Source organism: Somniosus microcephalus, chromosome 14 (genome assembly GCF_052327205.1).
Source record: "Somniosus microcephalus isolate GS21.2 chromosome 14, FLI_Smic_1.0, whole genome shotgun sequence".
In the NCBI taxonomy this organism is placed as follows: domain Eukaryota; kingdom Metazoa; phylum Chordata; class Chondrichthyes; order Squaliformes; family Somniosidae; genus Somniosus; species Somniosus microcephalus.
In genome coordinates, this window is record NC_141000.1 from 9,457,731 (window position 1) to 9,484,793 (window position 27,063).

The 27,063-nt window shown below is 43.6% G+C and overlaps 1 protein-coding gene across 2 annotated transcripts in view; it reads left to right on the forward strand.

Annotated features, from left to right (window-relative positions):
• The window catches only part of c14hxorf58 (chromosome 14 CXorf58 homolog), a 44,750-nt gene that overhangs the window by 9,236 nt on the left and 8,451 nt on the right, over nucleotides 1–27,063 (forward strand). Inside the window, exons 2-6 of one of the 2 annotated variants that reach the window (XM_086006214.1) lie at nucleotides 3,963–4,105; nucleotides 10,378–10,477; nucleotides 11,029–11,123; nucleotides 11,951–12,062; nucleotides 17,295–17,426. In XM_086006214.1, the coding sequence (XP_085862340.1) occupies nucleotides 3,984–4,105; nucleotides 10,378–10,477; nucleotides 11,029–11,123; nucleotides 11,951–12,062; nucleotides 17,295–17,426 (561 nt within the window). In that variant the 5' untranslated portion in view covers nucleotides 3,963–3,983. Of the gene's footprint in view, nucleotides 1–3,962; nucleotides 4,106–10,377; nucleotides 10,478–11,028; nucleotides 11,124–11,950; nucleotides 12,063–12,231; nucleotides 12,496–17,294; nucleotides 17,427–27,063 lie in introns of those variants that run through there. The other variant, XM_086006215.1, reaches the window with a different exon arrangement.

Genomic DNA, 27,063 nt, shown 5'->3' on the forward strand with positions numbered 1-27,063 from the left:
GAATCACAGAAAGTTGTGGTGGAAAGGGTGGACAGCTTTAAGTTCCTCGGAGTCCACATCACGGAAGACCTCTCCTGGTCCCTCAATACCTCCTCTGTTGAAGAAGGCCCAGCAGCGCCTATATTTCCTAAGGAGGCTGAAGGGATGTAACCTGTCACCCCTGATCCTCTCTAACTTTTACCACTGCACAATAGAGAGCATCCTGACAAACTGTATCACAGTATGGTATGGCAGCTATAGCTACTATGACCGGAAAGCCCTGCAGCGGGTAGTCAAAACTGCCCAACGCATTACCGGCACCCGGCTACCGACCGTAGAGCACATATACCAGAAACGCTGTCTACGGAGGTCACGGTGCATCATCAAAGATCCTACCCACCCCAGCCACTGTCTGTTCGCCCTCCTGCCATCTGGGAGACGCTACAGATGCATTCGCACCCGTACGACCAGATTTAGGAACAGCTTCTTTCCCAGGGCTGTCATCCTACTGAACTCCACAAATAAACTCTAAAGCCTGCACATCTGCCAATGCACTTTATTATGGTTATGTTTATGTTAATATACTACAAGCCAAATGTATGTTGAATGTTTAAATGTCTTAATCCAAATGTACACTCTCGGGAGCCGCAAGCCTACATTTCGTTGTACTGCACTTGTGCACTAACAATGACAATAAAAGTTGATTTGATTTGATTTGATACAGGTACAACAAGAAATTAGGAAAGCAAATGGTATGTTAGCTTTTGTTACAAAGGGTTTAGAGTATAAGAGTAAAGAAGTCTTACTACAATTATACAGGGCATTGGTGAGACCACACCTGGAGTACCTAAGGAAAGACATACTTGCCCTAGAGGGAGTGCAAAGAAGGTTCACTAGACTGGTGATGCGCTATCAATTACTCATAAAAGACTGAGAGTTAGAAGAGTAACTAAAGGCTTTTATTAACAACAGAATGGAGGTCTGCCTCGAGTGGTCGACCGGTCCAGAAATACAAAGGGCTGGGGAGCAGTCACCTTTATACTAGGACCTGTGGGAGGAGTCAGCCGAGGCATGTCCAGGCATGTACACAGTGGAATACAAACAGGACAAACAGGAATACAAACAGTGGTTTACCACAACTGGTTCTTGGGATGAAGGGATTGCTTTATGAAGAGAGAATGAGTAGACTAGACCTATATTCCCTAGAGTTTAGAAGAATGAGCGGAGATCTAATTGAAACATAAAATTCTTAAGGGGCTTGACAGGGTTAATGCTGGGGAAATGTTTCCCCTGGCTGGGGAATCAGGAACATGAGGTCACAGTCTCAGAATAAGGGGTCGGCCATTTAGTACTGAGATGAGGAGAAATTTCTTCACTCAAAGGGTTGTGACTCTTTGGAATTCTCTACCCCAGAGAGCTGTGGAGGCTCAGTCGTTGAGTATATTCAAGACAGTTGTCGATAAATTTTTGGGAACTAAGGGAATTAAGGGATATGGGGATAGTGTGGGAGGGTAGAGTTGAGGTAGAAGATCAGCCATGATCTCATTGAATGGCGGAGCAGGCTCGAAGGGCCAAATGGCCGACTCCTGCTCCTATTTCTTTTGTTCTTATGTTCTTTCTTTAAAATTGGCTCAGTGGCAGGAAGCAAACGGTAATGGTCGACGAATGTTTTTGTGACTGGAATGCTGCTTCCAGTGGGGTTCCGCAGGGCTCAGTACTTGGTCCCTTGCTTTCTGTGGTATACATCAATGATTTAGACTTCAATGTAGGGGACATGATTAAGAAGTTTACAGATGATACAGAAATTGGCCGTGTGGTTGATAGTGCGGAAGAAAGCTGTAGACTGCAGGAAGATAACAATGGACTGTCAGGTGGGCAGAAAAGTGACAAATGGAATTGAGTCCGGAGAAGTGTGAGGTAATGCATTTGGGGAGGGCTAACAAGGTAGGATACTGAGAAGTGTAGAGGAACAGAGAGACCTTGGAGTGCCTGTCCACAGATCCCTGAAGGTAGCAGGACAGGTAGATAAGGTGGTTAAGAAGGCATACGGGATACTTGCCTTTATTAGCCGAGGCATAGAATACAAGAGCAGGGAGGTTATGCTTGAACTGTATAAAACACTAGTTAGGCCGCAGCTAGAGTACTGCGTGCAGTTCTGGTCACCACATTACAGGAAGGATGTGATTGCACTAGAGAGGGTACAGAGGAGATTTACGAGGATGTTGCCTGGGCTGGGGAATTTTAGCTATGAGGAAAGATTGGATAGGCTGGGGTTTTCTTTGGAACAGAGGAGGCTGAGGGGAGACTTAATATTATGAGGGGCCTAGATAGAGAGGATAGGAAGGACCTATTTCCCTTAGCAAAGCGGTCAATAACCAGGGGGCAGAGATTTAAAGTAATTGGTAGAAGGATTAGAGGGGAGTTGAGGGGAACTTTTTTCACCCAGAGGGTGGTGGGGGTCTGGAACTCACTGCCTGAAAGGGTGGTAGAGGCAGAGACCCTCATCACATTTAAAAAGTACTTGGATATGCACTTGAAGTGCTGTAACCTACAAGGCTACAGACCAAGAGCTGGAAAGTGCGATTCGGCTGAATAGCTCTTCTTTGGCCGGCACAGACACAAGAGGCTGAGTGGCTCCTTCTGTGCTATAAATGTCTATGATTCTATGGAGTTCAGTGGGAAGATTTTCAGCTCCCAGTGACAGATCTATCCCTCCTCAGGTACCATCTGTGAGTCAGGCTGGCAAGCCAATCATTAGTCACATCCTGGAGTACTACAGACTTGCTTGGCTCAAATACCAGATTATTTGTCAGAGGTCTGATTTCACTTTCAATCACCCTTTGCCAAGCATGTCATTGCAACCTCAATGAAACTCTGCTTACATAATCCCCTAAAGGAGGATAGTCAGGGCGGATGGTCCTGTGAAATACCAAATGTTAAAAAGGTATTGATTAGCATTCTGTCCTTACAGTCGCTGTCCTAGATGGGCAATCGATAAACTCCTCTACATTATGATCTCACCATGATGGATTCTCTTATTCTTTGCAGAAGATAACAAGTTTAGTTAATATTTGCCTCTCTCAGTATTTTCTTAAGATCGCAGAGTCTCTTTGATTCAGTAAAATAATCAGGATGGAGTGGTAAATGCTGGGTAATCCAATAAATTCACCATTTCCCTGGCTTTTTTAAGAATAATCTGCTTTTGATGAACTACCATGTTACAAGCAGTAATTGACACTAGCTGATTTATGCATGATGGTTTACGTTTAAGCTTTAATACCAATATGCCGTACAGTACAATAAGCACATTTAAATTAACACACCTTCAATATGCTGTAATAAGAAAGAAAGACTTTCACGACCACCGGACGTTTCAAAGCGCTTTACAGCCAATGAAGTAATTTTGAAGTGTGGTCACTGTTGTAATGTGGGAAACACAGCAGCCAGTTTGCGCACAGCAAGCTCCCACAAACAGCAACGTGATAATAACCAGATAATCTGTTTTTGTTATGTTGATTGAGGGATAAATATTGGCCAGGACACTGGGGAGAACGCCCCTGCTGTTCTTCGAAATAGTGCCATGGGATCTTTTACGTCCACCTGAGAGAGCAGACGGGGCCTCGGTTTAACGTCTCATCCGAAAGACGGCACCTCCGACAGTGCAGCACTCCCTAAGCACTGTACTGGAGTGTCAGCTCAGATTTTTGTGCTTAAGTCTCTGGAGTGGGACTTGAACCCACAACCTTCTGACTCGGGCAAGGGTGCTGCCCACTGAGCCATGGCTAATAGAAAATATCATCTTTCAGACACATAAAATTTCTCTTGTGAAACACTATGGTGTGTGAAAATGGTTAAGTTCCTGGTCATTATACTGTATTGATACAGCATTGATGTCTCCTCAAATACTTTCTAACGGCATTACTTAGCAATGACGCAGACCGTCGTGATGAGATAATTACTGTAACTCATTTTTGTGTCTTCAGAATGATTTTGAAATACTAAGAATGGATCCTACTGAATTAGAAAGTAAATGTTCACCGTGTTTCTGTCAAACTCTGCAAAGTGATCTCTTATTACAGAATAATAAAGAAATAGCATCACACAAGAAAAAATCTAAACCAAAGATGTAAGTAATTCATGTGTTTTTCATTACCAAAATAAATGGACTCATATGTTTTGTTTTGTGTTACTCTATGTTTAACGTAAATAATATCAATAGGTTACTGGAAGAGAGTAAAAAAAGATTTGGGTTAATGCCAAAATGCTTGTCTCTTACACCAAGAAAAGCATACATCTGTTGCACTGCTAGTAATGGCCCATCACCTATCCCTGGCCCTCCATTTACAGAATCACTCTTCCAGTTTCCTGTCTGTCTGTGTTTTTATTCAGTTATCAGGCTGATTATCTCCCCAAATTTCTCTTTGTTTATCTGTGGCTTTAGATTATTGTAAAAAAAAAACTGTATAATCTTTGAGGAAATAAAGGGCCTGATTATGATTTGCTTAAAATGTCACAATTCACGTGCTGTCAATTTTACTTGATGAAAGCCTTCCCCCAGGAGCTAATTGCAACTGGGCAACCTGGAAGTGCCTTAACAGACTTAGGACCGGTGTAGGTTGCTCAAAGGTGTCACTAAGCAAATGGGGATATTCAACCAGCCCGACAACTTGTGAATGTGGAACTGAGGCACAGACTATGCAACATCTCCTGCAATGCCTATCGTTAGAGGAACCCTGCACTGTTGCAGATCTTGCCGAATTCAACAACAAGGTGCAAAAATGTGTCCAGTTCTGGCTGGGCTATGTATAGACTGTCCATGGACACGATAAGAAGAAGAAGTTCACTTTCCATTAAAAATAAAATGAGTGTCATAATCTATATAATTTAACTCCATAAACAAAAACAGAAATTACTAGAAGCACAGGTCAGGCAGTATCTGTGGAGAGAACAGATGAGTTAATGTTTCATAGGAACAGGAGGAGGCCATTTAGCCCCTCGAACCTGTTCTACCATTCAATGAGCTCATGGCTGATCTGTGACCTAACTCCACATACCCACCTTTGCCCCATATCCCTTAATACCTTTGGTTAACAAAAATCTATCAATCTCTGATTTAAAATTAACAAATGACCCAGCATCAACTTCCATTGGCGGAAGAGAGTTCCAAACCTCTACCACCCTTTGGCCGCAAATTTAATTGAGGAGGCGGGCTGGGGGCGGGACAGCTGGTTTCTGGGTTCCGGTCCTGCTCCCAGCTGCATCCGCTCTGCAGACGTGATTTTACCTTGATTAGCCTTGTTGAAGGCCAGGCTTACCGGCCAATTAACAGGAAGCGGGTCTGATGACGTCATTTGATGATGTGTCATCAGCCGGTTTCCTTAAAGGGACTACGTCCACATGGAGTTTGACAGTTGTTCTGTCAGTGTTTGACAGCATTGAGGTGGTTAACATCAGTGGTGGCTAAAGTTTTAGAAACAATAATCAAAGAAAAAATTAACGGGCACTTGGAGAGGTTGAAGCTAATTAAGGAGAGCCGACACGGATTTGTAAAAGGCAGATCGTGTTTGACTAATCTAATTGAATTTTTTGATGAAGTAACAGAGGATTGATGAAAGGAATGCAATGGATGTTGTCTGCATGGATTTTCGGAAGGCGTTTGACAAAGTACCACATAGAAGGCTGGTTAACAAAAGTGAGGCTAATGGAATAGGTGGGTCAGTTGCAGCTTGGATAAGGAATGGGCTTAAGGACAGAAAACAGCGAGTTGTGGTAAATGGCTGTTTTTCAGACTGGAGGATGGTAGACAGTGGTGTTCCCCAAGGGTCAGTGCTGGGGCCACTGCTTTTTTGATATATATATAAATGACCTGGATATTGGAATGCAGAGTAGAATTTCTTAATTTGCCGATGACACCAAACTTGGGGGTGTGGCAAACAGTGAGGATGATACCAATCGACTGCAACAGGACATAGAAAGGCTAGCAGAATGGGCAGACAAGTGGCAGATGGAATTTAATACAGAGAAGTGTGAGGTGATGCATTTTGGCAGAAGGAACATGGAGAGGTAATATACACTTAATGGCACAGTTTTAAAGAGTGTGCAGGGACAGAGGGACCTGTGAGTTCATGTGCATAGGTCCCTGAAGGTGGCGGGACATATTGAGAGAGTGGTTAGCAAAGCATATGGGATCTTGGACTTCATAAATAGAGGTATTGAGTACAAAAGTAGAAAAGTTATGCTGAACATTTATAAAGCGCTGGTTAGGCCACAACTGGAGTATTGCGTCCAGTTCTGGTCACCACACTTTAGGAAGGATGTGAAGGCCCTTGAGAAGGGTGCAGAGGAGATTTACCAGAATGGTTCTGGGGATGGGGGATCTTAGCTACAAGGACAGGTTGGAGAAGCTGGATTTGTTTTCATTAGAGCAAAGGAGGTTGAGGGGTGATTTGATAAAGGTGTACAAGATTATGACGGGTTTGGATAGGCTAGACGGGGAAAGGCTGTTCCCACTAGTTGATGGTACGAGGACTAGGGGACACAGATTTAAGGTTTTGGGCAAGAGATACAGGGGGGATGTGAGGGAAAACATTTTTAGGCAGCGAGTGAAATGACCTGGAATTCACTGCTGACAGAAGTACTTTAAAAAAAAGGTAAGTTTATTTTTAGCCCTGTAAAAAACTTGAATTATTTTTTTCAAAAAAATAAATTTTTGTTTAAAATATTTAATTTAATGTAATTTTAACTAATTTTAAAAACGTGATTTAAAAAATATATATTTAATGTTTTAGTGTGTTTTTGAGTGATTCCCATTCATACATTTGACAGGTCTAAGCTGAGAGACCTGTCAAAAGTATGAAGGGGAATTTCCTTCTTCCATTGGTTCCACATGGCCCACGTGATCCCAGGGATGCTTGCGAACTGCCTGCGCCCCGGGATACCTGGGCCTCTGCGCCTGTGCACCAGGAGAGGCCCAGGAGCGGAAATGTCCAAATCTCCAGAGCCCTCAGGTAAGAGCGTAGATTTTTTCCAGATCATGGCATCCGCACGCAGGAAGCCTCCGATCGGAAAATACGGGCCATTGTATTTGGTCTGGTTCTCCCTTGAAGAATTCACCTGACATGCATCATACACCCTCTTTTTTTGTTTCATCATCTTCTCTATCTCCCTTGCCATCCAAGGAGCCCTTGCTTTGGTTCCCTTACTCTTCCCTCTTGTTGGAATGTACCTAGCCTGTACTTGGAACATCTCCTCTTTAAAGATCACCCATTGTTCCGTTACAGTTTTTCCTGTCAGTCTTTGGTTCCATTTTACCTTGGCTAGATCCTTTCGCATCGCATTGAAGTTAGCCCTATTCCAGTTTAGAAGTTCCACTCTAGATTGTTCTTTGCTCCTCTCCATTGCTAATCTAAGTCTTATGATACGATGATCACTCGTACCCAAGTGTTCTCCCACAGGCACTTGGCCGACCTGGCCTAACTCATTCCCCAGCACCAGATCCAGCAATGCCTCCTTCCTAGTTGGGCCAAGAACATACTGGTCAAGGAAATTCTCCTGAATACATTTCAGAAATTCCTCCCTCTCCTTTCTCTTTACCCATGCATTATCCCAATCGATATTTGGGTAATTAAAGTCCCCCAATATCACCACTCTATAGCTCTTGCATATCTCTGCGATTTCCCTGCAGATTTGCTCCTCTACTTCCCTTTCACTATTTGGAGGCCTGTAGAATACCCCCAATAGCGTGATCATACCCTTTTTGCTCCTCAACTCTGACCAAATGGATTCTGTCCTTGTCTCCTCAAGAACATCCTCCCTTTCCAACACTACAATGTCTTCCTTAATCAGCACGGCCACCCCAACTCCCTTTTTTCCTTCCCTATCTTTTCTGAACACCTTGTACCCTTGAATATTAAGTGCCCAGTCCTCTCCGTTTTTAAGCCATGTTTTCGTTATTGCCACAACATCATATTGCCACACGGCTAATTGTGCTTGTAGCTCACCAACCTTATTCACAAGGTATTGGTGAGACCACACCTTGAGTACTGCGTAGAGTTTTGGTCTCCTTATTTAAGGAAGGATATACTTGCATTGGAGGCAGTTCAGAGACGATTCACTAGGTTAATTCCAGAGATGAGGGGTTTGACTTATGAGGAAAGGTTGAGCAGGCTGGACCTATACTCATTGGAATTTAGAAGAATGAGAGGTGATCTTATCGAAACATATAAGATACTGAGGGGGCTTGACAGGGTCGAGGCAGAGAGGATGGGGTCGATTTTCGTGGAGCCGTCAGGCGGGGTTTCAGGCGTGTGGGGGGGGAAAATCCCGAATTCAGGGGTCCCGACACCATCCCGCCCAAAACCCCGCTCCACGCAACTTTCAGAGGCGGCGGGTCCCCACCCCGCACTGGGACCCACTGAAACCAGGCGGGAAGGAATTAGTGCCAATTAACTGCCACAGGCAGTTTTTAGCCTAATCCCTATTTTGAGGGGTTTTGTGTGGGATTCCCGACGGCTCCAAACCACGCCAGGTTAGAGCAGGCGGGCCGTCGGGTTGAAGGAGTTGGAGGGGTTGCAATGTCGGTGTTCAGGTAAGTGATGGGTGCATGAGTGCAAAGGTAAGTGTGTTTGGTGTGTCTAAAGTGTGTAAAGAACTTTTACTTACCTATACTTAACAGCCTTTCTTCCTGTAGCTGTCGGGAGCCCATCACTCAGCCGGCACTTAAAGCTGAACGGCTGTGATCTGTGAAAAGTGACAGCCTTCAGCTTTGAGTGTTGCTGAGAGTTCTAACTGAGTCTGTGCAGAAGGACTCATGTTAGAAATCAGAGTGTCAGTGTTTCGCAGCTTCAAACAGCTGTGAAACACTGATATTTCATCTGTCAAGAACTCTTGACAGATGAACTTGCAGTCTGTGACGTCACCTGTTGCCGGGTGGCCCTTAATTGGCCCCAGCGGGCTCAACAATGTCAATCAAGGGAAAATCGCGCGGATTGGCCGGACGTCAAAGTAGGCGGGTCTAAAACCCAAAAGTTGTAGTCCTGCCTTCTTCTCGACAGCTTCAGGAAAATCGACCCCGATGTTTCCCCTCGTGGGGAAATCTAGAACTCGGGGGCACAATCTCAGAATAAAGGATCGCCCTTTTAGAACTGAGGTGAGGAGGAACTTCTTCTCTCAGAGGGTCGAATTCTCTGCCTCAGAGAGCTGTGGAGGCCGGGTCATTAAATACATTTAAAGTGGAGATAGACAAATTTTTGCAAGATAAGAGAGTGAAGGGTTATGGGGAGCAGGCTGGGAAGTGGCTTTGAGCCCTAGATCAGCCATGATCTTACTGAATGGCGGAGCAGGCTCGAGGAGCCAAGTGGCCTATTCCTGCTGCTATTTCTTATGTTCACCACACTTTGTGCGTTTACGTACATGCATTCTAAACCCATTTTTGAATTTTTCATAGTCTTAGTCTGCTCCTATCTAATATGGTACTACTTCCACCTCTAGTACTACTTTCTTCTCTAGTACTATCCAACACTCTCACTCTTTTATGCACCTTATTCCTGTGGCTGGTCCAGTTAAGTTTCTGGTCAATGGTGACCCCCAGGATGTTGATGGTGGGGGATTCGGCGATGGTAATGCCGTTGAATGTCAAGGGGCGGTGGCTAGACTCTTGTTGGAGATAGTCATTGCCTGGCACTTTTGTGGCCCAAATGTTACTTGCCACTTAACAGGGGTGGGAAGAAGTATAATCCAGGTAGTTGTGGGAGTCAAAGCTTTACACCTACTTTGGTTTTAGCTATTAGATATATACAGATCTAAAATATCATCTATATCAGAGCATGGTATTTAATGTTTGGACAGCTATGCTGTTAGGTTCAGAGGAATGACTGTTTCCTTTGGCAGGACAGCTTTGTATATTTCTAGCTCGAGCGCTGTGACAAATAAATCAATTAACCCACTGAAATGTCAGGAATAGCTTTGTATTTGTAATATTAACTGTACTATACAATTTTAATGAACATAAACACAATAAAAAATAAACACGTCATTCTGCTTTACCTTGTCCCTCTTATCTTTATTCTTCTAATTAGGTTATATTTTCTCTACCGTAACTATATTTCTTTATTTGCCTTTTTCTCTTTATCCTGGCTCCCACCATATGTTTTTGGAGGTAGGAGCAAAGGAATAGACAATCCTGAGAAAGTCCATTCAAGAACAATTCAATGGAAAAGGAGGAGGCATGATTAGAGAAAGGAGGAATTGATAATGAATTCTGCTTTGGGAATGTGTCAGTGCTTTTAATTGCACCAGATAGATTGAGGTATTTCTTACCTTACCTCAACTATGCAAATCTACTTTGAACAATAAATAATGTCCAATATAATCAGATGATCTTTACTTTCTGTTTTTCAGAATTGATCCTGATTTTGCAGCTAGAATTATTCAGACGTCATGGTGTTCTTACAGAAATAAACAGCTATTTTGCCTACTCAAGCACACAATCTGTGCAGCGGTAAGTGTAATAGCAGAACCCATTTTTGCAGGCAGTTAATAATGGAGAAGTGCACCATTTCCTCTTAAGTCTCTGGCCGTTACTTTATGAATTTTTAAGAACTGGTGCCCCAGTGACTGATATTCACATGAGTAATTCTCCAGAACTGGAGATTGTGTGAGTGTCCATAGGGTGCTGTAGACAGCCCTGCCCTTCTAGTCAGACTACATTTAACTACATTTCTGCTCACCGTAATTAGAGTTTCTCAATGATTGGATATATCAGTCTGGTCAAGAACCAGCAAAGCCCATCCAATAAATATAGGCTTGGCTTCCAGAATTTTAATTTAAGTTTAGCCAATCCTCTTTTTATTAAAAAAAACTTTGCAAAAAGTCAATAATTCTCATCCTTCTACATTATCATATTTGACTGAATGCAGTGCTTATATCTGACTTTAAAAGACATTCATAAGATCATTGTGTTTTAATAAGTGCTATTTTTCCCCAAAGCATACACGCAGTTTATTTTCTGATGCACTTGTGCAAATTTACCACTGTTCCCTTCTGTGATAGGAACACTGTCTGACAACTAACATTCTAAGGAAGCTACAACCCTCCGATGCTGAGCTCCTGAAGGATACCAGCATGGCGTATAAGGTTAGGTTCAGGTAAGTTCTGTAGGACACTATCCAACAAAGCAACTGTAACATACCTGGAAAAAAAATAGAGAGAAGTGCAAAATAAATGAACACAGAATTGCCCATATTTGAGAAATGCATAGTGGTGCAGAGAGTATAACTATATTTCATCAGTTCTCTGTAGTTTTTCATAATTTTCATCGGCAGAAAAATATTTTTAATTTCAAAATTAACCAACCATTAAGAGCTGTTTCATTGTGTCAAAATATACAGGAATCTTTTTTTTATCCGGCACGGACGGGACCGACGTGGTGCCGGTTCATCAAAAATTCTGGATAACCGAACGCTATAGTAAAAGATACGGAGCTGAGAGCTCCGTATAAAGCAACAAACCCTGTCTTCAGAACAATGGGCACAAGTTGCAAGCGTCTCTGTAGCTTAGCAACAGCTGCAGCCACACCCTTGCACAGCAACAAATGGAGTAAAAAAAGTAATAAAAGTTACCTGAACCTACTCCTGAATTTTGCCGGTTAACCGAGATTTCCGGTTATTTAGGTGCCGGTAAATCGAAAGTTTCCTGTATATATTTTTAACAAGTTCTGCTTTGTACGTGTTATAACATCGCATATAACCAGACCGCTGTTTGCACTGCAGCAACGCTGACAGGGCAGGACTTCTGCCTGCCAGTGAATTGCGACGATGACCCCACTTGAATTGGTAGGGTCAGCTCATTTACATGTTGAATGATGGACCAGGAACACATCACTCATGACTTCTAACTTAAAACGTGAAACAGCACGGTTACTTAGAACAGCTGACATCATTTACAGAAATCAGTCTTCCTATTTTTCCCTCAGATTTGCTGGAGAAGAATTTCCTCCTATCCTTGTGTTTAAGATTTTTCAGCACACTGGGAATTATACGAATCAGTATTTCAGTGGGAAAAGAATAATCAAGCCTGCGACGGAGGTAACTCTGATTTTTCTAATTTTTCCTTTCAATTTGCTGTCCTCCAGAAGCTGTTGATTCCCCGTGCTGGGCTCAACAGGTGGCAGTCAGCTTCCAATACCATGTGCGAACCTTGACAGTGAGTGCTGTCAAGCTGTTCAACTGTGGAGGCTATCACAGCAGAGCCTAATCCTGTCTTTACCCAATGTCCATGAACACACACCCAATCCCTCCCTGCCTGGCACTCCTCCATACATTGCTGGGATTCTCCTGGTCTGTACAGGCACAAATTACTCTTAATCCCTCCATTAGCACTGTGCCAGTAGCATATATTTTGTTCAGACATAAACATTTGAATATTGCTGGCAGTAAGTTTAAACATTATTCTGTGATCAAGCTGAATCTAGTATCTCTCCTTTTTATAGTCACCCAGTGTCAGTACTCAGTGCGCAAGGTTAGTAGAAAAATCTTTGTTCCCCAACTCAGTTCTGATGAAGGGTTACACTTGAAATGTTAGCCTACCTTTCCCTTGCAGATAACATTTGATGTATTATGTATTTTTTGCATTTTCTGTTTTCAGTTTTCTCTCTTGCCCTCTCCATTTCTCTCTGTCCCCAAGGTGCTAAATCATCCTGGGTTTGGTTCACATCAGTAGCTCTCCAGTACCTAGTCCAAGGGCAGGATTTTCATTGGGCCGTGGAGGCGGGATTGGAGGCTTGTGGGGGGTTAAAATCCCGAAATCGGGGGGCACGAACCCATCCCGCCCCCAACCCGCCTCCATGCCAGTTTCAAAGGAGACGGGTACCCGACCCGCACTGGGACCCGCCTCCCCGAGGCGGGAAGGGGATTAGTGCCAATTAACTGCCTGTTAACAGGTAGTTAACAGGCAGTTTTTAGCCTAATCCCTATTTTCATTGTTGAAATGTGGGATTCCCGACAGCTCCAAACCACGCCAAGTTAGCGAGGCGGGCTGTCGGGATGAAGGGCTTGGAGGGGTCAAGATGTCCGGTGTTCAGGTGAGTGATGGGTGCATGAGTGCAGAGGTAAGTGTGTTTGGTGTGTGTAAAGTGTTTAAAGAAGTTGTACTTACATTTACGTACCTTTACAGCCTTCCTTCCTTCAGGTCTCGTGAGTCCCTCATCTCACCGGCACAGAAAGCAGAATGGCCGCGATCTGTCAAAACTTCCAGCATTTAGCTTTCTGTTCCGGGGAGATCTCTAAATCATCCTGACAGGAAGGAATTAACTTAGAGTACAGATTGTCAGTGTTTGACAGCTTCAAACAGCTGTCGAACGCTGATATTTCATCTGTCAAAAGGTCTTGACAGATGAAATTTCAATCTGTGACGTCACCTGTTGCCGGGTGGCCCTTAATTGGCCTGCTGAGCCCGCTGGGCGGGCTCAACAAGGTCAATCAAGTGAAAATCGCATGGGTTGGCTAGAACTCGATGGGGGCGGGACTACAACCCCGAAAGTTGTAGTCCCGCCTCCTACCCGACGACTCAATGAAAATCCAGCCCCAAGTGTCAATTCTTGAAGGGCAAACTTCAGCAATGAATGTCAGCAGCTTATTCATAATTCTGTTCTCACCTGACGGCTAACACGAGTCACTTGATAGCAATCAAGACTGGGAACTCGGCTGCTTGGCCCACCTCCACTTCCCTAGTGAGGCCGATTGTAGTGTCCCAGTCTCTGAGATCAGCTAACTCATTGCAGATCAGAGATCAAACCTGAGAGCCTTCTGAGCTGTGTCGTCAGCATCATGCTGGGCCACACATTTACCTAATGAACCACCTGGGAGTTCTACATTGAGTTTTTATAGACATTCCTTGAAATATTGCTGATTATTTACAGTAAATACATTCTAATTGTGTTTTAAAATAAAAAATTGACCTGTTTCAACTCGTAATAGGCTGGCAAATTCTAATTAATTCATTCCTATCTCGGGAGACACAAAGTCACTAAATAAAAAGTACAGGGGAAAAAGATTGATTCAAACTGGCCTTTTTGACCAAATTCTGTGAATGTTGCCAGGTATAATGCTGTAGTCAAATCCTCAATGCTAAAGATATATCTCTCTTATCCCACTTTTCCTAATGAATCGTCTTTTGCTTCACCTGGATATATTACATGTATTAATGGAGGATGAGGAAAAATAAAAGTTCATAAAGTGAAACAGCAGTTTATTAAGTGAATGTTTGCATACTCTAGAAGAACAGAAAGAGATTACAGGAAACTCTCGTTTAAATGGCACCTAAATATCCGTAATTCTCTATTAACCAGCAAAATTCTCGCTCCGAAAACAACACCTCAATAACCGGAAATGTTGCCGAGTCCGAGTCTCCGGTGGCCGAGTTAGTCAGTGGGGGTAGTTCTCCAAACTGCAACTACTCGGCTTCTTGGCACTGTCGGAAGTCCGAACGCCTCAATAACAGGAGTCTGACTCTTTGTTTGTTAAAAATAGCCTCGGTAGATAACCCTCTCCGTCATCCGGAATTTTTAATCAACCGGCAACACGCCGGTCCCATCGGTGCCGGATACCAAAGAGTTTCCTGTATTCAGATAGATACAACGTTGGGGGAAACCTGTAATTAGAATTTTAAATGTCATGTGAATATTTAAATAGGTTTATATTGGGGAGCAATTTTTAAAAAAGCTATGGGGCCAACTCTGCACTGCTATGCACTGGAATAGTAGTTGCGACACAGGCACAGGGCGATTGGAAAATCGGGAGAGCAGGCCCTCCAATTCTATGGTCAGCAGCGTTTTGTGTGCTGGAGGGTTTGTGACCATTTTGTACCTTAGCCTCGTTACAACCCCAGATTTTATGTTAAAATAATTCAATGAACACAATGCAGTTCTGCAGGATTTGCCCTGGGATTGCCTTTTTTTTTAACACAGTGGCTATTTGGAATGGGAGCAAAGGAAGCTTCCAGGGTCTAAAAGTGCTGCAGGCTTTATATATTTTTTTGCACTATTTACAGTACCATTTTAGTACTGTATGGATTTTATTTGCCATTTTAAATTAATGTTTTTTGTGAGAAAATAAATTTGGTGGGAGTGGAGGAGGCTGGTGTGGAGCCTAAACGTTGGCATAGATCAGATGGGCCGAATGGCCTGTTTCTGTGCTGTAGACTCGAAGTAACTTTTTTACTCCTTCAGGTAAGTTTGTTTTTTAAAGTGCCTCTAAAATAGTGCTTCTTGGTTGAGGTGGCACAAGATGAAAGAAGGCAAGCCAGGATCAGCAAGCACCGGAACATATCTGTAGACCTTGGCACACCTACTCGCCAACTATATCAGCTTGCTGATGGCCAGGTGGCAGCCTGTTGCAAAGTTTTGCCATCTGCAACCAAGAAACCTGCAACCACTGCCCTCAGCTATTAACTGTGGCTCATTGCAGCTAGCACTGTCATATCAATGAATCTGCTGCTCATGCATGTATCAACCAGCTAACGGATGTGTTAGTCATCGTGACCAGCACTTACGTCCTCTTTCCCTCTGCATAGCATGAAATGGCTGCCCACTGTGTCTCACTGATGATTACTCTGAGCCCATCAGGCTGTTAATAAGTGACCGTGTTTGTGTTACAATGGTTTGATATGTGGCGTTCTTGGGAGATGTGAGTATGGCGAGGGTTTCAGTTGTAAGTTGCATCTTTTATGTGTGCCTTGCTGAAGTATGTGTGTGCATGCGATGTACAGGAAACTCTTTTTTATCCGGCACCGACGGGACCGACGTGGTGCCGGTTTATCAAAAAGTCCAGATTACAGAGAGGTATAGTTAAAAGGTACGAGAGCCCCGTACACAGCAACAGATTCAGGCTTCCCTATTGCTTAGCAACAGGTGCAAGAACGGCCACAAGATCCAGGCGTCCCTGTTGCTTAGCAACAGATGCAGGAACCCGGCCACAAGATCCAAGCGTCCCTGTTGCTTAGCAACAGATGCAGGGACCCCGGTTACACAGCCACAGATCCAGGAACAGCCACTAATATGAAGTAAAACTTACCTGAACCTACTCCTGAATTTTGCCCGTTAACAGAGATTTCCGGTTATTTAGGTGCCGGTAAATCGAGAGTTTCCTGTACTCAGGAATTGTAAAATCATGTGAGAGTTTATCATGGGTGAGCAGTAAATGTAGAGCAGATTGACAGGTAACATTTTCTGGAATACATTCATGCCCCATCTATGTGATTCACGATACTGTTAGGTTGTCTTACCTTGCCAGGTTCTTTAAAGTATACTACATTTTCCGTATCTGTTCATGGTCCTGAAGATACTACACACAGTGTTGAACCTGGCTGCCACTTCTGCCAGGCATGGTGCACTGTTGTCTTGTAAGGAGGGTGACCTGAGTGTTAAACAGGGCAAACACTTCTCGTACTCACCTCATGTAGAATACATTCATTTTTCCAAACAGTAACAGGGGATCAAGGGCTCCACCATTTGCCCACAAACTCTGCAATGTGCCTAGGCATTGGGTTTACCTTATCTTGTTTTTTGCCTGCCCCTAGTAGACTTTGGAAAGATTAACAAATATTTTAAGAACTATTTTCAGCCTTTCTAAAGCTTGAAGAATTTTTGTCCCCCAACCACTTAACTTTAACTTTAAGTGGTCATACCCATTCTAGACACAAAAGGCATCAAGGGGTATGGGGAGAGAGCGGGAATATGGTATTGAGATAGAGGATCAGCCATGATCATATTGAATGGCGGAGCAGGCTCAAAGGGCCGAATGGCCTACCCCTGCTCCTATTTTTCTATGTTTTCTATTTAGATTTTCCCAGCTACCATAGGTCACTCTAATATCCCGCCCTCTTTAGCAGTACACTCCTTCCACCTGGGCTAATGTGCAACATATTTTAATCATTTAAATGACCCAGCCTTGCAAGCTCGGGTGAGGTGAGGTCAGTGCATTACTGGTGCATGTTGTACTCGAGGAGCAATGGTCCCGAATTGACGCCTGTATGAAATATATGCACAAAGAAACTTTAAAGATGTGAAAGCAACGTTCTAATACAGCCAGTGAGAAATGTTAACAAACTTGAAATGCTCATCGTAAAGCAGTCAATAGCTTCCTTGTTGCTTAAACTTTAATGATTGAATTGCTTTGTTTTTTGGGAGGGTTTAGGAAGGAGCTGATGTGAATTGCCTTTCTTTCTGGGCTTTAACATTATAATTCACAGATTTACTTTAATTCATGAAATGTTATTTTTTTAAAAATATTAAAGAGACTACGGGCTTCTTTTCTTTACAGGCAGCAGTAGCTTCCTGCAGAATGATGGGACACAGGAAATTCTACGAAATTATAATACAGGATAACCTTCAGTATCAAAGAACCAAAGTTGCAGCTGAAGTTGATATTGTTACAATGAAAGACTATATGCAGGTTTGAAAGCTGGTTTTGTAATGGTACAATTTACTAAAATAATAGAGTGGATGAAGCTGTCTGATTTTATCGGTAAATTCAGCGACTCTGCATTTCCAGCAGGGAGTGATACTCAAAGCCAGCGTGGATTAGAAATAGGGCTACAACACTAGGGTTTCCATCCCTCCAGGAATGACCTGGAATCTCCAGGGATTGAAGATTAATTTCCAGGACCCTGCCACAAGCAACCCAGGAAAAAACATCATAGGGCATTAATTGTGTTTTTTCTTTTTCTTTGACCACTTTCATTTAATAGTTATAAAAATATTGGAGATGAGGAAAAAAGGCTGTTCCACTAACAGTCAAGATTAATCCAATTGGGTAGTGAAGAGTCTGCCCCCTTTCCGATTGGCGTGGGAAGGCAGTGCATCTGGAGGATGGACCAGTGGCGGGAGTCTGGGGTCGGGGTGGTTCAAGGCGGGAGGTCATGTGATGAAATCTACAGGAATGCACCCAACCAAAGCTGGCAACCCCATACAACACTGGCACCGATTCTCTGACAGCTTCTTTTGGGCATTTCTCCTGCTGGGAGCAGGATTGTTGGAACATAGGAACAGGAGGAGGCCATTCAGCCCCTCGAACCTGTTCGGCCATTCAATGAGATCATGGCTGATCTGCGACCTAACTCTATATACCCTCCTTTGGCCCATATCCCTTAGTACCTTTGGTTAATAAAAAGCTTTCAATCTCAGATTTAAAATTAGCAATTGATCTCGCATCAATTACCATTTGCAGAAGAGAGTTCCAAACTTCTACCACCCTTTGTGTGCAGAAGTGTTTCCTAATTTCACTCCTGAAAGGTCTGGCTCTAATTTTTAGACGATGCCCCTAGTCCTAGAATCCCCAACCAGCGGAAATTGTTTCTCTCTATCTACCCTATCTGTTCCCCTTAATATCCTGAAAACTTCGATCAAATCACCCCTTAACCTAAATTCTGGGGAATACAACCCTACTTTGTGTAATCTCTCCTCGTAACTTAACCCTTGGAGTCCGGGTATCATTCTGGTAAACCTACGCTGCACTCCCTCCAAGGCCAATATATCCTTCCTAAGGTGTGGTGCCCAGAACTGCTCACAGTGCTCCAGGTGTGGTCTAACCAGGGTTTTGTACAGCTGCAGCATAACTTCTACCCCCTTGTATTCTAGTCCTCTAGATAGAAAGGCCAGCATTCCATTAGACTTTTTAATTATTTTCTGTACCTGTTCATGACATTTTAATGATCTATGTACCTGAACCCCCAAGTCTCTTGGGACCTCCACTGTTTTTAGCTTTTCACCATTTAGAAAGTACCCTGTTCGATCCTTTTTAGGTCCAAAGTGGATGACCTCACATTGAAATCCATTTGCCACAGTTTTGTCCATTCACTTAATCTGTCGACATCCCTTTGTAATTTTATGCTTTCATCTACACTGCCTACAATGCCGCCTATCTTTGTGTCATTGGCAAATCTGGATATATGACTTTCTATGCCATCATCTAAGTCGTTAATAAATACTGTGAATAGCTGAGGCCCCAACACAGATCCCTGCGGGACACCACTAGTCACATCCTGCCAATTTCAGTACCAGCCCATTATCCCCACTCTCTGTCTCCTGCCGCTCAGCCAATTTCCTAACCAGGTCAATAATTTGCCCTCAATTCCGTGGGTTTCTACCTTAGTTAACAGTCTCTTATGTGGGACTTTATCAAATGCCTTCTGGAAGTCCATATAAATAACATCCATAGACATTCCCCTGTCCGCTACTTTAGTCACCTCTTCAATAAATTCAATCAGTTTTGTCAGGCATGACCCACCTTTCACAAATCCATGCGGGCTCTCTCTGATCAACTGAACATTTTCAAGGTGTTCAGTCACCCTATCCTTAATTATAGACTCTAGCAATTTCCCGACAACAGATGTTAGGCTAACTGGTCTATAATTCCCTGGTTTCCCTCTCTCATCATTCTAAAATAGTGGAGTGACATGCACAATTTTCCAATCTAAAGGGACAGTTTCTGAATCGAGAGAACTTTGGAAGATTATAGTTAGTGCATCTGCAATGTGCTCACCTACTTCCTTTAAAACCCTGGGATGGAATCCATCTGGTCCTGGGGATTTGTCACTCTTCAGTACCATTATTTTCTTCATTACTATTAATTTACTTACTTTAATTTTATTGAGTCCCTGTCTCCGATTCAGTATTAGTTTCCTTGAATGTTTTGAGGGTTCCTGCCTCTACCACCCTTTCAGGCAGTGAGTTCCAGATTCCAACCACCCTCTGGGTGAAAAAGTTTTTCCTCAAATCCCCTCTAAACCTCCTGCCCCTTACCTTGAAACTATGCCCCCTGGTTATTGACCCCTCTACTAAGGGGAAAAGTTCCTTTCTATCTACCCTATCTATGCCCCTCATAATTTTGTACACCTCAATCAGGTCCCCCCTCAGCCTTCTCTGCTCTAAGGAAAACAACCCCAGCCTGTCCAGTCTCTCTTCATAGCTGAAGCACTCCAGCCCAGGTAACATCCTGGTGAATCTCCTCTGCACCCTCTCCAATGCAATCACATCCTTCCTATAGTGTGGCGACCAGAACTGCACACAGTATTCCAGCTGTGGCCTAACTAGCGTTTTGTACAGTTCCATCATAACCTCCCTGCTCTTATATTCTATGCCTTGGCTAATGAAGGCAAGTATCCCATATGCCTTTTTAACCACCTTATCTACCTGTCCTGCTGCCTTCAGGGATCTATGTACATGCACACCAAGGTCCCTCTGACCCTCTGTACTTCCTAGGGTCCTACCATTCATTATGTATTCCCTTGCCTTGTTAGTCCTCCCAAAATGCATCACCTCACACTTTTCAGGGTTAAATTCCATTTGCCACTGTTCTGCCCATCTAACCAACCCGTCTATATCGTCCTGTAGCCTGAGGCTTCCCTCCTCGCTATTTACCACTCCACCAATTTTCGTGTCATCTGCAAACTTACTGATCATACCTCCTACATTCATATCTAAATCATTAATGTACACTACAAACAGCAAAGGACCCAGCACTGATCCCTGCTGTACACCACTGGACACAAGCTTCCAGTCACAAAAACAACTTTCAACCATCACCCTCTGCCTCCTGCCACTAAGCCAATTTTGGATCCAATGTGCCAAATTGCCCATGATCCCATGGGCCCTTACCTTCTTGACCAGTCTCCCATGCGGGACTTTGTCAAAAGTCTTACTGAAGTCCATGTAGACTACATCAACTACACTACCCTCATCCACACACCTAGTCACCCCCCTCGAAAAATTCAATCAAATTGGTTAGGCATGATCTCCCCCTGACAAAGCCATGCTGACTATCCTTGATTAATCCTTATCACATTACATTCTTTTTTGATCTTCTGTCGTTTTACCCATTAACAGATTTGCCCAGTTTACTGTGGACAGTCTCTGCCTCATCCCGTTGAAGTCGGCCTTACCCAAATCTAGAATCTTAGTAGCTGTTTCGCATTTCTCCCTTTCAAATGCTACGTTGAACTCGCGATCGCTATTGGATAAATGTTCACGCACAGTTAGGCTGTTAACTAAATCTGGCTCATTACTCATTACTAAATCTAATATGGCTTTCCCCTTGTTGCCTCTAGGGCTGCTTGTTGTAGAAAACTATCCCGGGCACACTCAAGAAATTCACTACCTGTCTGACAGGTGCTAGTCTGCTTTTCCCAATCTATATGAAAGTCAAAACCCCCCATTAAAACCATTCTGCCTTTACTACATGCTTGTCTAATCTCTGCATTTATACAATCTAGCACTTCACAGCTGCTACCAGGGGACCTATACAAAACTTCCACGACAGTCTTAAATCCTTTCTTATTTCTTAATTCTACCCATAAAGTCTCCACTGCGTGCTTACCTCTCTTTATATCCTCTCTTATCATTGAAGTGATTTCATCCTTAATCCCTAAGGCTGCTCTTCCCCCTCTGTCATTTGCCCAACTTTCCTGTAGACCTTATAACTTGGTATATTTAGTTCCCAGTCCTGACCGTCTTGCAGCCATGTCTCAGTAATGGCTACCATGTCATACCCTCCAATCTGAATTCGCGCCTGCAGTTCATTCAGTTTGTTCCTTATACTCTGTGCGTTTGTGTAAAGAACGTTTATTTGGGCCACACACCCGAGCCTGTCCTTCAGCTCTGATGTTTTACTCACATGTTTCTTATTTCGCTCTCCTGGTTTAATCGCTTTACATCTTTTAGTTTTCCCTTTACCTGTAGTGCCTAAAGCACAATTTCTGACTCTTACTCTACTCTTGTCCCTTTTGTTTGTTTTTGAACTACAATTTCCACCTGAGCCCTCCCCTCCATTTACTAGTTTAAAGTCCTTGTGACCGCCTTATTTATCCTTTCTGCTGGGACCCTGGTCCCAGACCGGTTCAAGTGGAGCCCGTCCCAACGGTTTCCTACATTACAACACTGATTAAACTCCAAAAGTACTTCATTGGCTGTAAAGCGCTTTGTGACGTCCGGTGGTCGTGAAAGGCGCTATATAAATGCAAGTCTTTCTTTTTACAGTCCCTTCCTGTCCCAATACTGGTGCCAGTGCCGCATGAAATGGAACCCCTCTTTCCCACACCACTCCTTTAGTCACGTGTTCACTTCCCTAATCAGCTTATCCCTACATCAGTTTGCACGTGGCTCAGGTAATAATCCAGGGATTATAACCCTTGAGGACCTGTTCTCTTACAGAGGATGTGCTCTTACAGAGCTGAGAACAGATTTTTCACTGTTTATATCTTTAGACTAGATTTTCTGCACGGGTAAAAGTCCAAGTGGAAAAATGACGGCACACAATTGGGTGGGTGCAGAGTGTATCTGCTGCAGTCTCCCTTGCCTGGCATTCCTCTATTGGTCCATTTCTTCCTCTATGGAGAAACCCAATGTAACGTCGTTGGGGAAAAAAGGCAGCAATAGTATTATCACAAAGGCTCCTGAAACCCTCAGTAACAACAGGAAGAAAACAAGAAATAATGTGCAGAAATGGTCTGAAAATCGATCATTGTATTTTATTACTGAGTTCTTTAAATGAACTTGCATATACACCTCAGTCCATAGCAACCCTGGATGCCCATTTTACATGGGCGGTAGATCACTCAGTGTTCTGCATACAACCAACAGGATACTATGTGCATGTTAAAATATCATCACAAGCTCCCACCTGTTTCAGACAGAACCTCCCAGCCCCCATTTAATTCAGCCCTGGAAATGTGTGTGATGAACGAAATGATTGAATATCCGATGTACTTGTAAACATTTCACCCTGTGTCTTGCACTTACACTGTGGGTACACCACCGCTGATGGAGCCTGGTGTTCAGCATGCAGATAGCTCAGTGCAGTAACTTCACTAGTTTTGGAACTGATTCTAAGCTATGCCTGGTGCTGCATTGAATCGGGGTTGTTCTCCTGGCTTCATAGTGATCAGGGTGTGAAGGATTTGCTGGGCCTTGAGGTTACAGATTGCGGTGGTGTATGATTCTGCTGCTGATAAAGGTTGATAGCATGGACGTCCAGTTTTGGGCTACTAGATTTGTCCTTAGTCTATCCCACTTAGCATGGTTGTAGTGCTACATTACATAATTGAGGATGTCTTTGCGATGGAACAACCATGTTTGCAGTAAGTGCCTGCATCTTGAGGAACTTCAGATCAAGGTTTTTGAGCTGGAGTCTGAGGTGCAGACATTGTGGGGCATCAGGGAGTGGGAGAGTTACCTGGACACTTTGATCCGGGAGGCAGTCACACCCCTTAGGTTAGGTAGTGGTAAGGGACAGGAGGGTGTGACTGCAACTCAGGCAGGTAAGAGGATCCCAGGTGCAGTGCTGGAGGAGCCTCAACCTTTGCCCTTGTTCAACAGGTATGAGGTTCTTGCTGCCTGTGTGGATGAGGGAAAAGACTGCAGGATGGATGAGCAAGCTGACCATGGCACCATGGTGCAGGAGGCCATTCAAGCGGGGGGAGTGAAAGGGAATGTAGTTGTGGTAGGGGACAGTATAGTCAGGGGGATAGATACTGTTCTCTGCAGCCGCAACCGGGAGCTCCGAAGGTTGTGTTGCCTGCCCGGTGCCAGGGTTAAAGACATCTCCTCACAGCTGGAGAAGAACTTGGAGTGGGAGGGGAGGATCCAGTTGTCGTGGTCCACGAAGGAACCAACGACATAGGTAGAACTAGGAATGAGGTTCTGCTGAGACAGTTTGAGGAGTTGGGGTCCAAATTAAAACGCAGAACCTCAAAGGTAATAATCTCTGGATTGTTACCTGAGCCATGCGCCAATTGGCATAGGGATAAGCAGAATAGAAGGTTAAATGCGTGGCTGAAAGAGTGGTGTGGGAGGCAGGGGTTTTGCTTCATGGGGCACTGGCACCAGTACTGGGGAAAGAAGGAGCTGTTCCGTTGGGACAGGCTCCACTTAAACCGGGCTGGGACCAGTGTCCTGGCGAATCGATAAACTACGGCAGTACACAGGGCTTTAAACTAATGAAAGGGGGGGTGGGGCGTTGGGAGGATTCAGGAATGAAAAATTTAAAAGCAGCGAGAGAAATGTCAAGGCTCTAGAGCAGAGCAGAGTTTTGGGTAAAAATAAGCAGAGTGGGTCGGGAAGGGACAGAGAGAGTAACAAAGGTAATAGGGCATCAGTGACTAAGGTGACATCAGGGAAAAGTAGAAATAAGTCAAAGCTAAAGACACTATATCTGAATGTGCAAAGCATTCACAACAAAATAGATGAATTAATAGCGCAGATAGAAATTAATAGGTTTGATCTAATAGCCATTATGGAGACGTGGTTGCAAAGTGACCACGGTTGGGAACCAAATATTCCAGGATACTTACCTTTCAAATGAGATAGGCAAAATGGAAAAGGAGGAGGGGTAGCCCTGATAATAAAGGATGGGATAAAGACAGTAGAGAGAAAGGATCTTAGCTCCGAAAATCAAGAAGTAGAATCAGTTTGGGTGGAGCTAAGAAACAGCAAGGGGCAGAAAACATTGGTGGGAGTTGTTTATAGGCCCCCAAACAGTAGTTGTAATGTAGGGCAGAGTATAAATCAGGAAATTAGAGGCGCATGTAACAATGGTAATACAGTGATCATGGGGGACATTTAATCTACATATAGACTGGGCAAACCAAATTTGCAGTAATAGTGTGGAGGACGAATTCATGGAATGTATGCAAGATAGTTTTCTAGATCAGTATGTTAAGGAACCAACTAGGGAACAGGCTATTTTAGATCTAGTATTGTGCAACGAGAAAGGGTTAATTAATAACCTTGTAGTAAAGGGGCCTTTAGGGAAGAGTGACCATAATATGATAGAATTTTATATTAAGTTCAAAAGTGATTTAGTTAAATCCAAAACTAGGGTCTTAAATCTAAACAAAGCAAACTACGTAGGTATGAGGGGCGAGTTGGCTAAGGTAGATTGGGAAACTACATTAAAAGGTATGACGGTAGACAAGCAATGGCTAACATTTAAAGAATTAATACATAATTTACAACAAATATACATTCCTTTAAGGCACAAAAACCCCACAGGAAAAGTGGTCCAACTGTGGCTAACAAGAGAAGTTAAAGATAGTATTAGATCAAAGGAAGAGGCTTATAATGTTGCCGAAAAGAGTAGTAAGCCTGAGGATTGGGAGAATCTTAGAATTCAGCAAAGGAGGACCAAGAAATTGATAAAGAAAGGGAAAATAGAATGAGAGTAAACTGGCAAGAGACATAAAAACAGACAGTAAAGCTTCAATAGGTATGTAAAAAGGAAAAGATTAGCGAAAGTAAAGGTTCCTTACAGGCTGAGACAGGAGAAATTATAATGGGGAATAAGGAAATGGCAGAGAAATTAAACAAATACTTTGTGTCTGTCTTCACGGAAGAAGACGCAAAAAAACGCCTGGAAATAGTGGAGAACCAAGGGTCTAGTGAGAATGAGGAACTGAAAGAAATTAGTATTAGTAGAAAAAAGTACTGGAGAAATTAATGGGACTGAAAGCTGATAAATCCCCAGGACCTGATAGCCTAGATCCTAGGGTTTTGAAAGAGTTGGCTATAGAGATAGTGGATGCATTGGTTGTCATTTTCCAAAATTCCATAGATTCTGGAACGGTTCCTGTGGATTGGAAGGTAGCAAATGTAACCCCACTATTTAAGAAAGGAGGGAGAGAGAAAATGGGGAACTACAGATCAGTTAGCCTGACATCAGTAGTAGGGAAAACGCTAGAATCTATTATTAAGGACGTGGTAACAGAGCACTTAGAAAATAATAATAGGATTGGGCAGAGTCAACACGGATTTATGAAAGGGAAATCATGCTTGACGAATCTGTTTTTTGAGGTTGTAACGAGCAGAATAGATAAGGGGGAACCAGTGGATGTGGTGTATTTGGATTTTCAGAAGGCATTCGATAAGGTGCCGCACAGGTTATTAAACAAAATTAGGGCTCATGGGATTGGGGGTAATATACTAGCATCGATTGAGGATTGGTTAACGGACAGAAAACAGAGAGTAGGAATAAACGGGTCATTTCCGGGTTGGCAGGCTGTAACTAGTGGGGTACCACAAGGATCAGTGCTTGGGCCTCAGCTATTCACAATCTACATCAATGATTTGGATGAGGGTATCAAATGTAATCACAGAATCACAGAAACCCCACAGTGCAGATAGAGGCCATTTCGGCCCATCGAGCCTGCACCGACACATATCCCACCCGATCCCCGTAACCCCTACACCAACACATATCCCACCCTATCCCCACGTATTTAATCCCCCTAACACTAAGGGTCAATTTATCATAGCCAATCAACCTAACTCGCACATCTTTGGACTGTGGGAGGAAACCGGAGCACCCGGAGGAAACCCACGCAAACACGGGGAGAATGTGCAAACTCCACACAGACAGTCGCCCGAGGCCGGATTCGAACCCAGGTCCCTGGCGCTGTGAGGCAACAGTGCTAACCACTATGCCACCGTGCTGCCCATATATCCAAGTTTGCTGATGATACAAAGCTAGGTGGGAATGTAAGTTGTGAGCAGGATGCAAAGAGGCTTCAAGGGGATATAGACAAGCTGAGTGGGCAAGAACATGGCAAATGGAATATAATGCGGAGAAATGTGAAGTTATCCACTTTGGTAGGAAAAATAGAAAAGCCAGAGTATTTTTTAAATGGTGAGAGATTGGGAAATGTTGGTGTTCAGAGGGACCTGGGTGTCCTTGTACACGAATCACTGAAAGTTAATATGCAGGTACAGCAAGCAATTAGGAAAGCAAATGGTATGTTGACCTTTATTACAAGAGGATTTGAGTATAAGAGTAAAGACATCTTACTGCAGTTATATAGGGCCCTGGTGAGACCACACCTGGAGTATTGTGTACAGTTTTGGTGTCCTTAACTAAGGAAGGATATACTTGCCATAGAGGGAGTGCAACGAAGGTTCACCAGACTGGTTCCTGGGATGGGGGGGTTGTCCTATGAGGAGAGATTGAGTAGACTGGGCCTATATTCTCTAGAGTTTAGAAGAATGAGAGGTGATCTCATTGAAACATACAAAATTCTTACAGGGCTTGACAGGGTAGATGCAGG